This window comes from Girardinichthys multiradiatus, chromosome 12 (assembly GCF_021462225.1).
Source record: "Girardinichthys multiradiatus isolate DD_20200921_A chromosome 12, DD_fGirMul_XY1, whole genome shotgun sequence".
In the NCBI taxonomy this organism is placed as follows: Eukaryota; Metazoa; Chordata; class Actinopteri; order Cyprinodontiformes; family Goodeidae; genus Girardinichthys; species Girardinichthys multiradiatus.
The window spans coordinates 38,995,980-39,017,285 of record NC_061805.1 but is presented as its reverse complement, the minus strand read 5'-3'; the positions used below and the strand labels follow the sequence as shown (position 1 = coordinate 39,017,285).

Here is a 21,306-nt window from a genome sequence, read left to right as displayed (position 1 = left end):
AGGCACATGACCAACGGTTCAATTTTTTTGTAGTTTTTGCTCAACTTGCTGTTTTCTAACAAGGAGCTTAACTACTACATTTACAACAGGCGTTGTAAGACCAAGACAACACCTAACAACTGATCAGAAGTACCATTGAAAGGTTTCAAATAGGATGTTCTCAGACGGAAGTGGCCACCTAGTTTAGAGGGTTACAGATCTGCAGGTTGCAACATAAATAAAGAGACTGGAAAGGCATAGAAGTGGATGTCCTCTGGCCAAATCCCACACTGATGACTGCTCTATATTGAACTGTGCCCTGGAGAACCGGATGATAAATGCCACTCAACTCCGGGCACATTTAAGGTAGGTGAGAGGTACCCAAGTGTTCGACCATTTGAAACAGTTTACAGCAGCATAGTCTGCGTGAGACGACTTGCAAGGGTACCTGACCCCTCCACCAAGCACAGGCATCATCGTCTTGCATGGGCCAGGGAGCATTTATACGGGGCGAGGGACCAGAGGACGTCAGTGCTGTTCTCTGATGAAAGTCAAAGCACGTTAAGCCGAAATGATGGCTGCCAACAATGTTGGAGACATCAAGGAGAGTGCTATGCACCAGCCACTGTTGTCATCAGATGAGCTTTTGGTGGTGGTTAGTGTGAGATAGGCTGTGTAGTCAATACAGAACTGCCCCGCATTTTGTGAATGTTACAGTGACAAGCCCACACTACCTGAATAACATCAATAATCCAGTCATTGTGCCCTTGCATGAACAACACAGGCCAAATTTAAGGTTTTTTGTACTTGAATGGAGAGGCCTGCACTTTCTCCAGACTTGCAGGAAGTCCTTTGGGGTCCAAATGTCTGTCATAAAAAAACAGGTACTGAAGCAGTTGGAATGCCATTAGTGAGAGTAAAGTGGACTGTAACTTGTAAATGTAGTGTTATTTTACTGTACTTCAAAGTTACTGAGGTTTCATAAACATTGATATGAATACAATGTCAAACTCTGACCCCATGCCAACAAATGTCTATTCTTAAATGACTTGGATCAGTATCGGGGACAAAAAAAAAACATGACTGGGAGATTTCTTAACAACACATTGACATGTTGAAATCAGGTTTTAACTTGGATGCTTAAGTTAGATGTAATTCAATAACTCTTATGTGGCAAATGTTTTCAGTTGTGATTTTCTTCTCCAAGTCTTTAGACAAAACATTGTTAGATAGGAGATTTCATACTCTCATTTATTGCAACGAAAATATTACTAAACAAAGAGTACAAATTTGTATGAATAGTTTTTACAGTCAAATAACTAATTAAAATCAGAAATGAGTCATTGTTGCGTTCACTCCAATGTGAATTTATTTTCAGTATAATAAATCATGGTGCATTCCACATGGTTTCTCAAACACTTTCATGTTGGTTTTCAGTCACATCAGAAATATACGTATAAAGACCGTCATTGAAAAAACAGGTATTATTAACTTAAAGCCAGTGGCGATTATAGACCACATTTACCAGGGAGGCCAGGGTGGGGCCAGTGTTTTTTCATGGGGGCACAAAACAAAAGAACAAACAAAACAAACACACAAAAAAAAAACATTGCAATATTTAATCTTTTCATATATTAATTAAGCCAAAGAGCCACTTGCAGCTCTGGAACTGCAGATTGCAAACCCCTGATCTAGCAGATGAAAACAATGATCCTATCTCAAAGTGGCTGAAGCTAAAAGTGCAACACCTTCATTTTTATTTCATCAAAGTAAAACTATAAAGGTGAAAACTGAAACTGGTCCAAGGGACCAATCAGTTGCAGTTTCTGTGCAAGCACATATAAGAATTTCATTTAGTATTATGCCTTTGATACGTGGGCCAGGACCAGTTCTACAGGGGCACTGGCCGCTGCTGGCCCCCGTCTACAGCCACCCATGCTTACAGCTATCCATAACAGTGAAGTAAAAAGAGACTATCACAAATATACAATTTGTACTGTAAAAAATGTGCATTTGGATTTTTTCGAATACAAAATACTGCCCACCCACCTTTAATAGGGGCCTTAGTGTTGGAATCCTCCCCTCTTTCTACTACACCCAGACAACTTCAACTTGTCTAAACCTCCTGCAGTCCAGCCACTCACGCTGACTAATCCGCCAGCAGTAACTTACATCCACGTACTTGAGCCTCTTGCTTAGTTGCATCATACTTTTTACAGTGCTCATCTGCACATCTGTTCGCAGCAGGTCAATATGCTCTATCCTTCCAAGTGGCAGAAGTGGTAAGCTGGTGGAATCTGCATTGAAATTCATATCAAAATTCACATTGCGCAAGGTGTCCTGCAGGACGCAGTTCAGAGGGCACGGCAGGGAGATCAAGGAGAGCTTCTCCAGTAAAGGAGAACCAACCAGGAGACACTTGATCACTTCCTTTAGGGACATCCAGGACATGAGAGGCTTCATTTGATTGTGCTCATAGGAGAAACTTCAGAGATTTAGGAGAGATATAGAAAAAGAAAAGGATTAGTTTGTTTGATTGCCTGGGTAGTTCTAAAAACACTAGATTCAATATGTAAATGTGAGCAAAAAACTGTACTATTGTGTACAATCAAAATATCTAAGGGTACCTAAATTGATCATTTCATTCTCTCCAACACAGATGGTGCCTGTGAGATGGTTAAACTAAAATGCAAATTATAATGAAAACTAGGTATCATAAGATACCATTTATGTAATGACAGATGAACAGGCCTGTTTCAATAGTCGAGACTATGGTTGTTATTTATTCCAACTATGGTAAGATGAATGTCAAAAATGAGTACTTGTTCTAGATATTTATTAGTGTCACCACACCAGCTGCTTTTGTTTTGTTAAGTATTTCCACATAACCTTTCCACGCTTTATTTTACAATCTCAAAGACCAATTCTTAAAATTTTGAGGTTACGTAAAGTAGTGAATAAGAAAGTGTATATTTTAGTATACAGATACAAATCTGAAAAGTGTGGCGTGAAAGTATGGAACGGTTATGGAACTAGAATGGGCAAACACTTTGGTCTTTAGATGTGCAAAGCTTTAAGCGGCATGTCCCAAAACATTTGCAGGTAAAAATACAGTGAAACGTTTTTTAGAAACTATGGGCTCAAGAGTGCTGAATGCATACTGTGCATACCAAGAAAACGACTTTCATATTTTTATTTGTAACATAAAAAAAAAAAACACATCTATCATTCTACCTTTTATGCACTACTTTCTTTTGATCAATTACATAAAATACCAGTAAAAAATAGCTGTTTATATTTTCAATATAAAATTGAAGAGGTACATTTATTTAGTAGACATTTATTTAATATTTTAACTACCTGGGTTGTGATGTCACATAACTTTAAAGTTTACTTTTAGAAAGTAAAAGCAAAAATGAAAGACTAAATAAAACAAACACAATCTGACACCTGCTTTTAAGTTTCCTATAATTACTTTAAACTGCAGGAATATTTAAGTGTTTTCTTTATTGTGTGAGCATTGTTTGTGAACGGTAAGTATGGCTAAGATATTTCCAAATTGCTTCTATTTCTATGTTTCTACAGTGTCCACTATGACAGGGTTTTTAATAGAAACAGACACTAATTCAGACTCAAAAGTGACCCAAAAGTCTTATTACCTGAGCTTAAGAGAGCGGAGATTTGGCAGCTGTGGGAGATCTTGACCATCCTGCTGATCGTTATTAGTTTCGTACTGTGGCGTAAGAGGAGGCTCAGCAGAGATGAGTAGGTCTCTGAGTCTGGGACAGACTCTAATGAGCTCGAGTAGCGGGGTGTCAGGGCTGGTTTTTACCCCATTCAATGTCAGAGAGATCAGTGAACAACCTGCAACTTGCATTGCAGGAAGAAGATCCACCACTGGGCCAGAGTAGATAAATGAAAGACTCCGCAGCTGGCCTGACCAGGTCCAGAGATTGGTAGTCAACAGCATCCCAAGTCTTCTTCCACCTATATCCTCTTGTTGCTCTATGTTCATGGATATAGAGTTCAAGCCTGGACATAAATTTCCTAAACTCCCCAGAGACTCACAAGTTACACCTTTAACATCTCTAAGCTGCAGGATCAGGCCTGACTGGGACAAATCTTGCTTCACTCCCTCGGTTTGGATTTTTAGGCTAAAAGGCCAGTCATCTTCAATGTCACAGCCACACCCCTCTGAGAATGGGCTCTCCACCTCTTCTTTCTCATCTCCACTACCAGCAGATTCTCCCTCTCTCATCTTCATCCAATTTTCCGTGCCTTGCCTGAGTATCCTTTCCCTCCACACCACGTGCAGCCTGGAAACACCTTCCCTGACAGCAAACTCATCTGCCTGGCTGAACTCTCTTTGCTCAATGAGACGGCAGGCCGGTCCCAGGCCCTCCAAGGCCACTCTTTCCAAGCAAGGCAGAGAGAGAAGGAGATAGGCTGCTGCCATGGTGGAGTCTCCCTCCTGTTCCCCAAACCCAATATCCAGAGCCAACAGACTGCTTAGCGGGAGAGGAGACGGGGTCAAAGACAAGGAGGAAGAGAGGACAGAGCTGGAAGAGGATGGACTAAAAATCACACCACAGAGATAGAGGAGTGCAGCAGGGGAAAGGAGGTGACAGCAGGACACATCAAGGTGCTGCAACAAACTACAGCAGCAGGCAACTGTTTGAATTACACTCTTGTCACAAGGCATGCCGGCCAAGGAGAGCCAACGCAGAACAGGTAGACTGGAGATGGTCTCACAGAGGACCTTTGGAGGTAGCTGCTGGGCTCCGGATAGGTCCAGACTCCGTAGACCCTGAGGGAAAAGCAAACATTTTCAGATTTCTTTTAAAGAAACGTCTAAGAGAGAAAAGAACATTCCTGTTGATGCGCACCAGATTTTCAAACAATCCTAAACTATTTTTCAAATTAATCAATGGAAAAACTGCACTGAAGCTCTCCTCGTTTATTAGGGGTTTCCATTAGTAACAGTTACTTGGTACCAGCCCATTTTTTTCGTATTTACTTAGCCAGAGTTCAAAGCGAGCCGAGTTACGCTGAAAATGCAACAACAGAAGACTGTCAGTCACTGATTGGGTAGGGGGTGGCGTGACTGGTTGTTTGACTTGAATGACCCTGTTACAAGAATCAGACCCACCACTTGTAAAAACTGTGACCGAGCACAATGAGAGTTTTAAAGAAAATGGAAGCCCTGAAATTAACACAATAGTGCTAGGCAAGGTGCAGACATTTCTGTGCTTGGTGGCTGAGGAAGATACAGAGGAAGACAGATGGAGAAACCCGAAGTGAGAAACTGCTCTAGATTCAAGAATCCTTCATGAGGTCTAAAATATCGAGGCATGTGATATCGCCCGGTAAGGCGGAGCCGGGGTCCCAGCCTGGAGCCAGGCCTGGGTTCGGGACTCGCCGGAGAGCGCCTGGTGGCCGGGAAGGAGTCCTATCAGCTATGGTTGGCTTGTGGGACTCCTGAGGCGGCTGACGGGTACCATGAGGCCAAGCGTGCTGCGGCCCGGGCTGTGGCAGAGGCAAAAACTCGGGCCTGGGAGGAGTTCGCTGAGGCCATGGAGAAGGATTACCTGTTGGCCTCGAAGCGATTCTGGCAAACCATCCGGCGCCTCAGGAGGGGGAAGTAGTGCTTCGCCAACACTGTTTATAGTGGGGGTGGGAGGCTGCTGACCTCAACTGAGGACATTATCAGGCGGTGGAAGGAGTACTTCGAGGATCTCCTCAATCCTGCCATCACGCATTCCCTGGTGGAAACAGAGGCTGGGGACTCGGGGTTGGACTCCTTCATCACCCAGGCTGAAGTCGCCGAGGTGGTTAAAGAGCTCTGCGGTGGCAAGACTTCGGGGGTGAATGAGATCCGCCCTGAGTACCTCAAATCTCTGGATGTTGTGGGGCTGTCATGGTTGACACGCCTCTTCAACATTGCGTGGCGGTCGGGGACAGTGCCTCTGGATTGGCAGACTGGGGTGGTGGTGTGTTCCAACTACAGGGGGATCACACTCCTCAGCCTCCCTGGTAAGGCCTACGCCAGGGTATTGGAGAGGAGAGTCCGGCCGATAGTCGAACCTCGGCTTCAGGAGGAGCAGTGTGGTTTTCGTCCCGGCCGTGGAACACTGGACCAGCTCTATACCCTCTACAGGGTACTCGAGGGTTCATGGGAGTTTGCCCAACCGGTTCACATGTGTTTTGTGGACCTGGAGAAGGCATTCGACTGTGTCCCTCATGATGCCCTGAGGGGGGTGCTCCAGGAGTATGGAATCGGGGGCCCTTTATTAGGGGCCATCCGGTCCCTGTACGAGCGGAGCAGGAGTTTGGTCCGCATTGCCGGCACTAAATGGGACCTGTTCCCGGTGCATGTTGGACTCCGGCAGGGCTGCCCTTTGTCACCGGTCTTGTTCATAACTTTTATGGACAGGATTTCTAGACGCAGCCAAGGGCCGGAGGGGGTCTGGTTTGGGGACCAGTGGATTTCGTCTCTTCTTTTTGCAGATGACGTGGTCCTGCTGGCCCCTCTCTAGCCAAGACCTACAGCATGCGCTGGGGCGGTTCGCAGCCAAGTGTGAAGCGGCTGGGATGAGGATCAGCTCCTCCAAGTCAGAAGCCATGGTACTCGACCGGAAAAGGGTGGCTTGTCCTCTTCAGGTTGGAGAGTTTCTGCCTCAAGTGGAGGAGTTTAAGTATCTCGGGGTCTTGTTCACGAGTGAGGGAAGAATGGAGCGGGAGATCGACAGACGGATCGGTGCGGCTGCCGCAGTAATGGGGGCACTGTGCCGGTCCGTTGTGGTGAAGAGAGAGCTGAGTCGAAAAGCGAAGCTCTCGATTTACCGGTCGGTCTACGTTCCTACCCTCACCTATGGCCAGAAACTTTGGGTCATGATCGAAAGAACGAGATCCTGGATACAAGCGGCTGAAATGAGCTTCCTCCGTAGGGTGGCCGGGCACTCCCTTAGAGATAGGGTGAGGAGCTCGGCCATCCGGGAGGGGCTCAGAGTAGAGCCGCTGCTCCTCCACATCGAGAGGAGCCAGTTGAGGTGGCTCGGGCATCTATACCGGATGCCTCCTGGACGCCTTCCTCGGGAGGTGTTCCAGGGGACGGCCCAGGACACGCTGGAGGGACTATGTCTCTCGGCTGGCCTGGGAACGCCTTGGGCTCCACCTGGAGGAGCTGGAAGAGGTGTCTGGGGAGAGGGACGTCTGGGTGTCTCTGCTGAATCTGCTGCCCCTGCGACCCGGTCCCGGATAAGCAGAAGTCGACGAGTACAAGTACGAGAAATGGCTGTACTTTTTTATTAAATTTTTCCAAAGAAGTGTCTGATCTGATTACCTCTCACAGCTACCAGCAAACATCATAATCATGTTCAGAAGCGATTACCAGACCATTAAGGACCACAGCGGTCAAGCTTTTTTTATATAAGGAAGACAAAAATGTATATACACTGAGTTATTTGCTCTCTGTTGTAGGAGGCTGCCGAATTTTACTTCTTGTAAAGAGTTTGTACTTTGCATCTGTCAGTAATTAAAAGGATTTTGATTAATGTGCTTGCATTATGACTTTCTATTTTATCTGAGCATACACTGGAGGGGGGAGTTAGTAGTACTCCCGAAGCATTAGTCATTGACATGTATGTGCAGTGCTCATTTTAAAGAAAAACTAACCTAAATAAGTTAATTTTCTTACTGGGTGAAGTCATCATACAAACGACTCTAATCTTGTATGTGCCAGTGCAGAATACACTGGGCGCTACCAGCCCAGTGTATTCTTTAGGACTCTAGGGCTGCCATGCTATGACAACCCCACCCGCATTGAAGGGGTACACAATTGTAATGGAAAACGATCTGAATCATGAGTCGAGTCAAGCAGGTACTAATGGAAAAGGTCAATTAGATTCTCGTAAAGAGGAAGATCAGGCTTCTATGTAATGTTCTTCATTTTATGAAGCACCTGTCTTTTCAACTCCAGAGGTTCCAGATCAGTCCTCAGAACAGAACCAACTTAATTGTAGAACAAATGATGGCAAAAGAAATTGTATTCTCCACAACATTCACATAGAAGATCTGCGGCATTCTTCTGTCAACACTGAAGCATCCAAGCTTTCCCAAGAAACAAAGTCTTCTCTAGACAGCTTGAATATTGAGTCTCTGGTCCAGCTTGTCTCGGTGAACACTAAGGTATTTATACTCCTCCACCCACCCCCACTTCTTCTACCAAGATGGAAAGGGTGTTTGACTTATTCCTGTTTCTCCTGAAATCTACAAACATCACTTTTATTTTGTTCACATTCAAGATGAGATGATTGTTCCTACACTATGCCACATAGTTCTCTTCACAAACCTCCATTTTCAGTTGTAACCCGATCAGCCATCACTGGGCTTCTCCTCTACTATGAAGTAAAACATGGTAAGTAAAAAGGGGAACAGTTTCAAAGAGAACATGGTTATTTTATTATAATTAAAATTTACTTAGGTTGCTCTGTTTGACAAACTATTTAGAGATTACTGTATCTAGAACAAAGTATGAGATCAGGTGTTGCTACAACCTTTGTTGTAAAAAAGGAACAAAAGAGAAGAAAATGGGGCAGTCTATCAAATCTAGTTTATTTAATCATTTAATATAACTTGAGTCATCTTTGTCGGTAATCTAACTTCTCATTTTAAAAATCAAATGCAAGGATAATTTATCCAATTTAGATTTTTTTTAAAAAAAAGATAAATGGTGCTAATAGTTTTCATGGGCATCGTTTAAAAGGCCTGAATTTTTCATGAGGGTGGTGTGTAAGCTTCACTTGTCAAACCATGATGGCAGCAGCGACTTGCGTATTCATGCTGTCGTCTCCAAGTTTCACTCTGGTCTCCGTAGCTATCAGCATGATATTTAAAGGAAGTACAATGACAAGTAACGGATGCTTTCTAAGTGACTGCGGGGAGGGATCAGATTTCTTTGGGTCTACAAAAGGAGGAGCAGAAACATAAATTTACTCCCCCACTTATATAATACAGGAGTGGCTGTTCCGCTTGCTCCTTTGTTCAAGCGCCTTTGTTTATCCTTATGTGTTCCTTAGTGAAACCTAATTTTGATTAAAAAAAATCAAAACCTTTTCAAAAAACCTATTAATTAGGACAATTTAAGATATCCTTGATGTTTATCATAGAAAAAAGGCACCTTTCATAATATTGTGAATCCCAGTCTGTATCTTTAGGTGTAAAGATAAAGCCTATTGTGTAAAAAGTAGACAGAAATATACAGTACAGACCAAATGTTTGGACACACCTTCTCATTCAAAGAGTTGTCTTTATTTTCATGACTATGAATATTGTAGCTTCACGCTGAAGGCATCAAAACTATGAATTAACACATGTGGAATTATATACTGAACAAAAAAGTGTGAAACAACTGAAAATATGTCTTATATTCTAGGTTCTTCAAAGTTGCCACCTTTTGCTTTGATTACTGCTACGAACACTCTTGGCATTCTGTTGATGAGCTTCAAGAGGTAGTCACCTGAAATGGTTTTCACTTCACAGGTGTGCCCTGTCAGGTTTAATTAAGTGGGATTTCAAGGCTTATAAATGGGGTTGGGACCATCAGTAGTGTTGTGGAGGAGGTGGATACAGTACACAGCTGATAGTCCTACTGAATAGACTGTTAGAATTTGTATTATGGCAAGAAAAAAGCAGCTAAGTAAAGAAAAACGAGTGGCCATCATTACTTTAAGAAAGGAAAGTCAGTCAGTCCGAACAATTGGGGAAACTTTGAAAGTGTCCCCAAGTGCCGTCGCAAAAACCATCAAGTGCTACAAAGAAACTGGCTCACATGAGGACCGCCCCAGGAAAGGAAGACCAAGAGTCACCTCTGCTGCGGACAATAAATTCATCCGAGTCACCAGCCTCAGAAATCGCAGGTTAACAGCAGCTCAGATTAGAGAACAGGTCAATGCCACCCAGAGTTCTAGCAGCAGACACATCTCTAGAACAACTGTTAAGAGGAGACTATGTGAATCAGGCCTTCATGGTAAAATAGCTGCTAGGAAACCACTGCTGAGGACAGGCAACAAGCAGAAGAGACTTGTTCGGGATAAAGAACACAAGGAATGGACATTAGACAAGTGGAAATCTGTGCTTTGGTCTGATGAGTCCAAGTTTGAGATCTTTGGTTCCAAACCACCGTGCCTTTGTGCGGCACAGAAGAGGTGAACGGATGGACTCTACATGCCTGGTTCTCACCGTGAAGCATGGAGGAGGAGGTGTGATGGTCTGGGGGTGCTTTGCTGATGACACTGTTGGGGATTTATTCAAAATTGAAGGCATACTGAACCAGCATGGCTACCACAGCATCTTGCAGCGGCATGCTATTCCATCCGGTTTGCGTTTAGTTGGACCATCATTTATTTTTCAACAGGACAATGACCCCAAATACACCTCCAGGCTGTGTAAGGGCTATTTGACCAAGAAGGAGAGTGATGGGGTGCTGCGCCAGATGACCTGGCCTCCACAGTCACCAGACCTGAACCCAATCGAGATGGTTTGGGGTGAGCTGGACCGCAGAGTGAAGGCAAAAGGGAACTACTTCAAGACTGTTGGAAAACCATTTCAGGTAACTACCTCTTGAAGCTCATCAACAGAATGTCAAGAGTGTGCGGAGCAGTAATCAAATCAAAAGGTGGCTACTTTGAAGAACCTAGAATATAAGACATATTTTCAGTTGTTTCACACTTTTTTGTTCAGTATATAATTCCACATGTGTTAATTCATAGTTTTGATGCCGTCAGTGTGAAGCCACAATATTCATATTCATGAAAATAAAGACAACTCTTTGAATGAGAAGGTGTGTCCAAACTTTGGTCTGTACTGTATATATATTAAAAAAAGCTTTTTTGTTCCGTACCTGGCAACGAGCAGCAATGTGAGCACACAAGGCAGGGGTCACCAAGCCAGGACACTTTTCTAGAGACAGACCTCGGAGGTGGGGAACCAGCAGGAGGTGGAGGGCTGCCCGAGAAAGCTGCTTTCTGGTGGACAGCAGGCATGTCAACTCCTCCACAAGCTCACCAGCTGTGATTACAGAGATAGGTCTACGTTGTTATAGTGATAGTAAATTACTTAAGATAAGTAGAAAAACTTTAAATAACATGTAGAAAACATCTATAGGAAAGTCAAGAACAATGCTCTAGCCAGAAATCCTATTTACGGTGCGTTGAAAAAGTATGACAGATTGCTTCTGTTTTTGCTATTTTTGTCACACTTAAATGTTTTAGACCATGAAAACAATTTTTATATCTGACAAAGATGACCTAAGTAAAATCAAAAGATGTTTATCATAAGAACGTTTCTTTTATCAAGGGGAAAAACCAACCTGGCCCTGAGTGAAAAAGTAATTCCCCTCCACTTAATAAATGGCTTTGCCAGCCTTGGTGGCAACAACTGCATTAAACATTTGAGTTAACTGCCAAAGAGTCAACATGACCATGGATAAATTTTTGTGCACTCTGGAGACGCTACCACACTAGAGTTTGTCAGCATGAATGGCCCATTTAAAGTCTTGCAGCAACATCTCAATAGGATTTAAGCCAACAGCTTCTCAGCAGATGAACCAACATCAGCTTAGAATGGTCTGCAAAAAATGACTAACTACAGAAATCCAACCCCCCACCCTGAGCAGAATCCTTTTCTAGCAGACGTCCTTAACAACCTCTACTGCAGGCTTATAAAGCAACTGTTAACACCTCCGAACCTGTTATGGATGTATGATTCTGTGGCCTTTTCTAATCATCTCTTTGCTGCCCTAATTAAATATATCTGCACTTGTTGCTTATCTGCCGCACCGCTCACTGCTACAGCTTACACAACATAACTGTTGATATCACATAAGACGCAACACATAGTCGAGGATAAAGTAATACAAGAGGATGACACCCTTTAGGAGGGTTAAGAACAGGCAAAGATAAAAGCAGAACTCACTTCTTTGCTCCTCTCGGTTCATCCCTGAGATGGGCAGAGGGGGGCCCAGTACTGAAGGTGAATGTCACTCTGTATCTGTTCAATTGTTACTCTGTACACTGATCATTTTGGCATTAAACCTTGATTTTATACTTAACCATTTCTCATTATTTCACAAGGTAAATACTTTGCTGGTTTTACTGGTTGGGTCTCGGAACTGGAGAGAAACGGACTTGGTGGTGCACAGGGAGGAAAGAGAGTAAAAAACTCCCATTTTACAGCAGTGGGGGCTCGTCCGACTGTCCAGGTTCCAAACGAGACCAACCCTGCAAGGAGGACCCCAGACAGCGGTGGCGGGGGGGACCGAGCCTTCAGTACAGACCGCGGTCATCTCAGGCAGGCAGGAATACCTGGTAGACAGTCGCTTTTGCTGCAGGGCTCGGCTCTCACGTCTCTTTTTCTGGACTTCCACTGATCCAAATTTAAGTACGGAGTGACATTCACTTAGTATATATTGTTGTGGAAAATGGTGAAAAAGATGAAGAGGTAAAAAGACGTCAGAAATGGAGAACTCATGCATGAGATAGAAAAACTAATCAGTGATTTAACGAAGAAAGGTTTGAATAAGATAGCGGATTCGGCTTTTACATAACTTGTTGTACTGTGTGAAAGAGATCGGTGGATTGAGGAATTGTGTAGTCTGGAAACCTTGCAGTGATAACAAGGACTGCACGCTAAATCCATCCTCCAGTGGAGTGAATGTGTTCTGGTGTCTTGGAAGCCGATTAGAGTGCTTTCAATTGGACCGGGAGCTCGGAACATAGCGTGTCATACGTCCCAGTTGGCCAGAACTGGGTGCTGTGAATAAAAAGCAAGTCATGGGGGCGGCCCCATGAGAAACTGAGAGTGAGTATGAATGAGAATAATAGCCCTTATCCACCACCCTCCTTGCAGGCATAGCTGGAAAACGGCAAACACTGAATCTTAAATCCAGCTAAAACCACAAAAAAACAATTGGACTCTTAACAGCTGGTGAAAATACATGCAGGTTGTGGGAATGTTTTGGAAATTCATGGAGATTTCATAGGTAAATCATTTTCTCCCACTCTGTCAAACAGCAGTCGTGGCACTGCGATTCATAAACAACAGGCAAAGAAAATAGTTTTATAACTCAGTGTGCGCCTCTCTCGCTTTCTGTTTAAAACTCACAAAACAAACTTAGTCTACTCAAGCATGGTGTCAGACTAGATTGAAAATTAAAGAACAGAGAGACAGAGAGAACAGCAAGAGCAGCCTTTAACTAATATTGGCATAATGCTGAGGCCTGTTGAAAAGCACATGGCAGAACTTTTAGCTTAACTGAAAACTTAAAAGAAAAAGTAGCAGACCGCCACCCATCCCAGTTCAGAACACCGAGGTAGCTCCAAATTACTTAGAGGAGGAACCTAAAACTCAGGCCAGTGGCTAAAACCAATCAAAACTCACACCAAGGTGAAACAGGTGCTTTAAAATCATTCTATGGTGTTACTCTACCAGCAACACTATAATAATATGCAGAAGATTCATTTTACACGGAAATAATTCCATATTTGACCCAGATTGTGTGCATTTTTGATTTTTCTTCTTTTGAGAGAAGTTAAATTCTCTCCTCAGGTCTGTGAAATGATTGCAGCATTAAACTTGACACAGACACGCTTGAAAACAAAGATAAAACTTCTGCACGCAGCAGAAGCCTGTCTCTGTTGAGAGCGCTGGTTCAAAGCAACAGGTCCCATTTCTCAAAAGTCATAAATGGAAGGATAATTTGAGAAATGTCAAAACATATTTTGTGCACCGTGTATTTGAGCTCTCATCCTCAGGTGTATTGATCATGCGATTGGTTCCATTGATACCAGAGGTTTGAGATTACCAGAATATCAAATGGATGTGGTGCCAAACCACATACTGATGTTGTCCACTGAATATTTGAGCACAAGTGATGATGTGGATCCCACGGAACCAAACCAAAGTGTTGGAGAAATTATGATACTGTGCTATGAGGAGAAGGATGAAACCCATTGTTCAGAGCCAGCCTGAAAATGGAAGCAAAATTAAATCACAGCCATAAACTGAGGGTGCAACACCAGGCCTTGCCAAGGCCAACCAGGAATGGGGAGCCAAGGATGCCACACCAGGAGGATGACCAACCTTTTCCTGCGGCCTGAAGGGGGACCGGACCAGACAACTGCAATAGATAATTGAACAGGGTCTACAATTCAGGGTCTACAATATACTGTTACACATTGTTCTGCTCATTTCCGCTGTGCTTCTAGGTTTTTATTTTTGTTGTTTTTAATTTTTCAACAGGGTATTATTATCTAATTGCAATGTTTTTAATCATTTAAATTTCAGACACACATCAGCATAGGAAAGTTCTATGGGAAACAGAGGGGTTGCACACACTGAGGGCTGCAGGCAGTTACCAGAGAGATGGCACTCCGTTTCGGGGGGCGGAGTTACGCAACGGCCAGAAGGAACTGCCTGCCATATTCTAGCTTAGGTCCATATACACTAGACACATTGCTGGACCCCCCTGCAGTTTGCTTACTGAGCAAACAGGTTGACAGATGATGCTGTCAGCTTGGGACTACACTACATCCTGCACCACCTCGAACACTAATGCCCCTTTTCCACTGGCTCAATTTGGCAAGCCCAGAACAGCTCCGCACGTTGTGTGTTGCATTTCCATACACCCGCTTTCGCTCCGCTGAAGGGAACACCTCCCGGAGGCGCGGCTTTAAGCATCATCTGTCATGCTGCATAGCCGTGAATGAAACATGGGGCGGCAAAACCGTTTTTCGCCAACCGCCAATGTAAAGAAGAAAAGACCGAAAGGCGTTACAAAAACAAGAAGTAACACGTGTACTGCCTGGGGATTAAATCTGCTGACTGTATTGACAATCAGATTTGATGAGTAGGAATTTGAAATCCGTTTTATTATTATTATTAAAGATTTCACTTTCCCTTTAAGAGACTTGGAAAGATTTGAATTAGGTTCCATTTTATTTCTAATAGTTCTTGCCTATATATTTATTCAGCTGCCGCTGAATATTGCAGTCTCCTATGATCGCCAGAAAAGCTTGCACCTCGTCATTTCTCCAAGGGGTGACTTTTCCGGATAACTGTGCGGACTCCACCATATGTTTCTATCACTCGCTTGACTGCACGTTTGAAGATGCCGGTTGTTTTTTTTTACGCTGGTTGACTCTTATGGCTGGCCACGGCCACGGCCAATCAGTGAACAACCGTTTGTTCACGTCACGTACAGTACCGACTCGGCCTCGCTTAGCCCTGCTAAGAAAAAGGTACCAAAAACGTAGGTACCGGTACTGAAATAACAGTAATGGAAATGCTCCCGGTGCGAGCCGAGTGGAGCCAAGTCGGGGCAAATCGAGCCACTGTCTTCATTCATCAATGAAGACATTGTATGGCTCATCAACAAAATAGGACAGGTCCAAACTGCAATAAACAATTAGGTCTGCAGAGAGGATCATCAGGGCTAACCTTCCCTCCATCCAGGACTTGTACAGGTCCAGGGGCTGGAAAAGGACAGCTAACATCTCTACAGACCCCACACATCCTGGTCACAATCTGTTTAGAATTTTACCTTTGGATCGGCGCTACACAGCACCATTTGCAAAAACCAGCCGCCACAGAAACAGTTTCTTTCCCTGGGCCGTGTCTCTGAAGAACACTTAACAGAGTGCTCAGATCGATGCCATGCATATTTGCACTTATTCAACCTTGTCTTTCTCTTTTGTAAAAGCCCTGTATATATATATACACATGTTTACAAAAAACTTTTATTTTCCCTTTTTATATATTTATATTTAAAATGTCTCCATTGAGAGCAAAGTGGAGCTGAAGTCAAATTCACTCTGTGCAACAACTTGGAAAATAAATCTGATTCTGATAATAGTAAGTCATCGAGATCCAGAAGCAACACAGTGGCCCCAGAGCATCACGCTACCACCACCATGCTTGACTGTAGGTAGGTATGTTATTTTTCACTCTTCATCATTAAGATGCCCAGTCTCTTTGGTATTGACCCAAGCTAAGGCAACTGAGGCCTGTCGTGCTTTAAATGCTGCCGTGGGCTCTTTTGTGACCTCCTGGGTGAGTCGTAAATGCTTTCCTGTAGTAATTTTTGTAGGGTGGCAACTCCTGCAAAGGTTTAATATTGTTCTAAGTTTTCTACTTTTGTGGATAATGGTGTTGGACCATTTGTTTGCTATTACATACCCCAGTATGGTCTGCTACCACAACTCCCAGCAGGAATTGCAGGTGATAGGAAGGGGCATCGCAGCTCTGATGTCACAGTGGACTACATAACAAATATGATGCCTCTCCCCTTTGTTTTTCACGCTGGAGACCGAGACCAGTTACCACGCAACGAAGGCACGCATCCTTCTGGAGAAGAAACTAACACGTGGGTTTTCATTAATTCTCCCCACTGGCCAGAAATGCAACAAATTAAGCTTACAGGGATAGGAAGACTTGTAAGTTTTATTTTACCGATCGAAGACGTGAATTTAACATGTGACCAAAAACCCACGGAGGTTTCAAGGATATGAAATTTTCATCCTTGTTTTGTTCCAGTCGACTGCTGATGGTCCGCCATATTTTTCCGCTTTGCCAAAGGAGGCAAAAGAACAAACATCGACCGTTTTTCCTTTGAGTTTGTTATGGACACGTAACTACTCCCCCACCTCTTTCCCTCTGCTCCAAAGCAGACGACAACAAGTAATCCCGTTTTGTTTTTATTTCTATTAGAAATAACTTGGGCAGGATAGAGTAGGATTTTAAGGCGATTTAGAATTGCCACTTATAGTCCAATGTGTTCTAAGTTGTATGTGCATGCAATGTCTTATTGAAACTTTGATTGCTGTTGGACTCTGAAGCCTCCGCGCTTTGAAGCTGTACGTGTCTAACTGTGTTTTGAACACTTGACCGCAGACTCAGGCGAACTTAAACTTGGACTGCTAGAACCTCGTGGTGGAAAACTCACTATTTCCTTTGTCTTCACCCATCGTGTTTTTCCACTGGTTGCCGCCTAAAGGTTTATGACCCTTTGTGTTTCACTGAGCTACAACTTCGGGGGTTTTATGACTGCAGCCTGGTGGAGGCCGCTCCCAAAGCTTCACTCAGTACTTTATTTTCTCTTGTTTTTGCCATAACTGCTGGTTTGACTTTCATACACACTCAATGTTGTTTTATCTTGTTTAGTTAGTTATTTTAACCCTTTTGTGTAGAACTTTTGCATGCTTGATTAGGTGAAGATTATTGAATCAGAATAGCGAGGTGTATCAGGGCTGTTGATTTAATAAATATTCACGTAGATAAAGAGAAAGCGTTTGTGTTTATTTTGAGCAAGAGTGATTTGTCTGTCAAAATAAGGTCAAAGTTCCCCACCTTCGGTGAAGCGGTTGATTAAACAGTGACATCTAGTAATAATTATCAATTATTACTGAGAATTTAATAATTGTAATTATCAAAGGCCTTTGAGCCATAATCACAACACCAAAGGTCATCTCTAATTTCAATTCGTAAGTAATGATTTTTGGTTAAGAAATAAAAAAAATTCAAATTATGATTTAAAATTATAATTCTTGATAGATATTAATTAATCAATAATCATAATTTTTACAATGGCATTCATTGTAGTTTGCTGCCTTGAAAATCTAGAAAGTCTAGAAAATCTGTCTAGACTGATATATGACAATGACTTTGTTTCTCATCTGTTCTTGAACTTCTTTTTTTATTTGTACATGATGTGTTGCTTTTTTAGCCAGCTTCCGGTTCTGTTTAAGTGACTTCCTGCCTCTACATGCCAGGAAGTAATCAGGCCTAGGTGTGACTGGTGAAATTACATCTAACATTCTAAAAAATGTGGGTAATTGGAGATAATTCTGGATTTAACAAGAGGGGGAATTACTTTTTCACATAGAGCCAGGTTGGTACTGATAGCCTTTTAATTAATTAATGAAATTATTTGAAAACTGCCTTTTGTATTTACTTAAGTTGTCTTTGTCTCATATTAAAAGTTATTTCTGAAACATGTGTGACAAAGAAATCTGTTAAAGACAAAGTCTTTTTGCAACATTTGACATTTTGATGATGTTGTGTGTAAGTGTGAATGATACTCTACACAATGTTTGTCTCTCCTTGTAAAAATGTGTAAAAAATATTTTAGCTTTTATTGCAGTCCCATAATATCAAACTAAAAATGTTAGACTAATCCAACTGAAATATTTCAGCAGAGAAAAGTTTCATCCTACTCTGTGCTCTATGCATAAAAAGGAAATGTACTGTCTTATAGTGGTATGCTGCTGCACCAAACCAAAAAACTAAAGTTGGATTCCACATTTTTTATTATTATTTGGTCTGTTGTCAATTAACACCCCCACCCCGAAAGACACAAGCACACACATCAACTTCCACTGCTGTAGCCTAAGTCTCACCCTAACCATAAACCTAACCCTTACCAGTATATACCTAACCATAAATCTTACCATTAACCCACATAACCCATTTTCCCTTGTGTGGACCAGGGATTGATTCACACAAGGTTAGACGGACATGTGCACACACACACACACACACACACACACACACACACACACACACGCACAAACCACAAACTCACGCAGTAGGTTGAAAGGCCCCATGATGTATCTGAATGAGTAATGATCAAGGTAGTTGTCAGCATAGTCTTTCACCCACAGGTTCTTCATATTGTCAGCAAGGCTCAACAGGCACAGGCGTGTCAGGGAAAGGACCGTATCTTCACCATGTGTCCTCCAGCAGCTTCCAGTCCACTTTGCGTTCCTCAGACCCCTCCGCCTGGGCCGAGCCTTTGCCTCAGCCTGTTCATCCAAAGCCCGAAACAGAGGCATGATGGGCTTTCAGCTGGTGTCTGAGCTACAGGGAATGCTGACTGCTTCTGCATATGAACAGAATTTTAACATGTTTTTAATACATGGTATCATGTTTAGCTTTTCACATCAGACTTTTCTAAACAAATTGCCTAATTGTTATAACTAAATAGGTTCAAAGCCACCAGTTGGAGTTTTCTGTAAATCAATCTAATGCACTTTGGATATACTACATGCCCTATAAAACACAATGTCATACACAGTTTTTCTATTTGTTTTGTAGTAAACAATTAATCAATGAAGTTAAAATGTACCCTCCTAAAAACAAGCTCCCACGCTCACATGCTCCTAAACATCACATTAAGCAGCTGATCAGAGTTATTTTGAGTATATTCATTTGTAATTTGTGCGTTTTTTCTTCTAATCATATGTTGTTTGAGTAGTATGCGCAAACAATGCACCTATTTCAGGAAAATCAAGCAAAAGTCAAACACAAGCAAACTCTTTGCGAAAAGGCAGGCTAAAATGGAGAGATTTAAGTTTAAGGGCCCGTATTCACAAAGAATCCTAAGACTAAAAGTAACTCCTAGTAGCGTCATTCTAAAAAAAATCTAAGAAGTTCTCGAATTCTAAGATTTCTCTTAGAATTTTCCCTCAGTAAGATTATTCACAAAGCATCTTAGGTCTTAGGCCTTAAGAGAGCTCTTATCGTGAGGAAATGTTAAGAGTAGTGAGGAGGACGTTTTTGGTGAGCTTAAGACTGTCTTAAGCAAGCAAGATGGTGGAAAGACAGAGAGAAAGGAGAGATATTCTCTAAACAATGAACAACAGTGAATTAACAAAACGCTACCGGCTCGATGGTGCAGGGATCTGCCTCCAAATAGTTGAGTAAATGAGCACATAAACTTCTAAAACAGATATACAATTATTAATATAGAGATAACATAAACTTTATCATCCCCCTAGGATGAAATTAAATAGTTTCAGCAGCAAGACAGGTTAAAGGTGCACCTCTAGTAAGGTAAAACTGGGAAGGACAAGTAAATAATAGAAACAATAAAAAATAACCATGAATAGAAAGTGAAGAAAATTACAAACAATATCGTACAGAATTATTTCAATATTTACAGACTGTAAAATGCTTGATTACTAGGATTGATTCTTTTCTTGTTTCTTTGAAAAATAGCTCTTAGAAGACAGCGTCACACCTGGCAACGGGGTCAACCAAACCTCCTTACTAAGATAGGGATTTGTGTCATCTTCTTGCCCAGAGTTGCTCTCAGCAGCGAATGGAATAACTCTTAAGCTAGGAGTCCTTGGCAGGATTTTTAGGCTAAGATATGAGCTCTCTGAGAATCTTTGTGAATACGTGCCCAGATCTTTGTAGGCAACTACGATGATTTTTAACTCCCAACGATGTCTCCTGCAGAACTGCTGCATCAGCCAATACCTTCACTGAAAATGATCGCCTGGCAGATAACTACTAACCAGTTGGCTCCACCATATACCCACCTGCCAAACAGCTCATATCATCGCTATTACAATTAGCAGGAAATCATGTATCTGTTTAAGGTGAAACAACGAGAATACTGCCTCTACTCATTTTAAGGCTGGTAAATACACAGAAACTAATCGGATGGACAAACTAAAACAAGAATAAAAATAGAGCTGAACGTCTCTTTTTACTTATTTTTGCCATAAACTGTAATATCCATCATGGTTTTATGGCTGTTGGAGTCAGACTGACTCGAACATGTAAGGTTGAACGTTGAGACTCAAATACATCTTCAGTGCTTTGGTATCTATTTAGAAATCTGTCAAAAGTCGCTTCGCCGCCATAATATTTATGAACAGCAGGCAAGCATCTCGATTTTTGCGCCTCTTGTGATGTCATCGACTCAAATGCGCACAAGGCAGAATTTGCAGTTTCCTTCTTCAATGCAACTTTAAAAAACGTTGTATTTTGCAATTCTTATGTAGAAAACCACACATCACAACAAACCATTGTATTTTCATCCTGTTTAGGAAAAATACACTCTGGATATTATTTTTGAAAATGGACCTGTTTCCCTAAAACTAAGGCATGCAAAAGGATTATTAATAGGTCCTGTTTTACACGTTATAGCCATAAAGAAAGAAATAGCTGACGTCTAGGGTATCAACGCTGTCACTGAAATAAAAAAAGAACATTAATTAAAGTCCGCCTTTAATGAGCAAAATGTAATGTCTACTGCGTTTCTAGCTCAGTTAAAGGGGGACGGGAATAGAAATTGTGAGTGAAAGGACACATACCTTCCAGACCTCAAAGTGCTAGAAGACTGGTAATGACAACAAAGAGATGAGGACAGAAATACGAGCACTTTGATCGTGCATGCATTTTTTTACATCACTTCCTGATTACAATGTGATTTCAGCACATTGTACCTGAGTTTAGTCTCTCGGGAGGTCTTCCTCCCAAGTC

The 21,306-nt window shown here is 42.3% G+C and overlaps 1 protein-coding gene across 3 annotated transcripts; it reads right to left on the bottom strand.

Annotated features, from left to right (window-relative positions):
• Window positions 1-1,216: 1,216 nt before the first annotated feature.
• On the bottom strand, window positions 1,217-21,241 carry si:ch211-214j8.12 (uncharacterized protein LOC100000539 homolog). 3 transcript variants are annotated; one of them, XM_047380409.1, is made up of 5 exons: window positions 21,138-21,241; window positions 18,617-18,913; window positions 10,880-11,046; window positions 3,639-4,786; window positions 1,217-2,464 (listed from the first exon to the last, which is right to left on the bottom strand). In XM_047380409.1, the coding sequence occupies exons 2-5, from the start codon at window positions 18,864-18,866 to the stop codon at window positions 2,071-2,073; spliced, it is 1,959 nt and encodes a 652-aa protein (XP_047236365.1). In that variant the 5' UTR covers window positions 18,867-18,913; window positions 21,138-21,241; the 3' UTR covers window positions 1,217-2,070. The 3 variants fall into 3 exon arrangements, with proteins under 3 accessions (XP_047236365.1, XP_047236366.1, XP_047236367.1); XM_047380410.1 differs by having other exon boundaries at window positions 18,761-18,913; XM_047380411.1 differs by lacking the exons at window positions 10,880-11,046; window positions 21,138-21,241 and having other exon boundaries at window positions 18,617-18,815.
• Window positions 21,242-21,306: the final 65 nt, after the last annotated feature.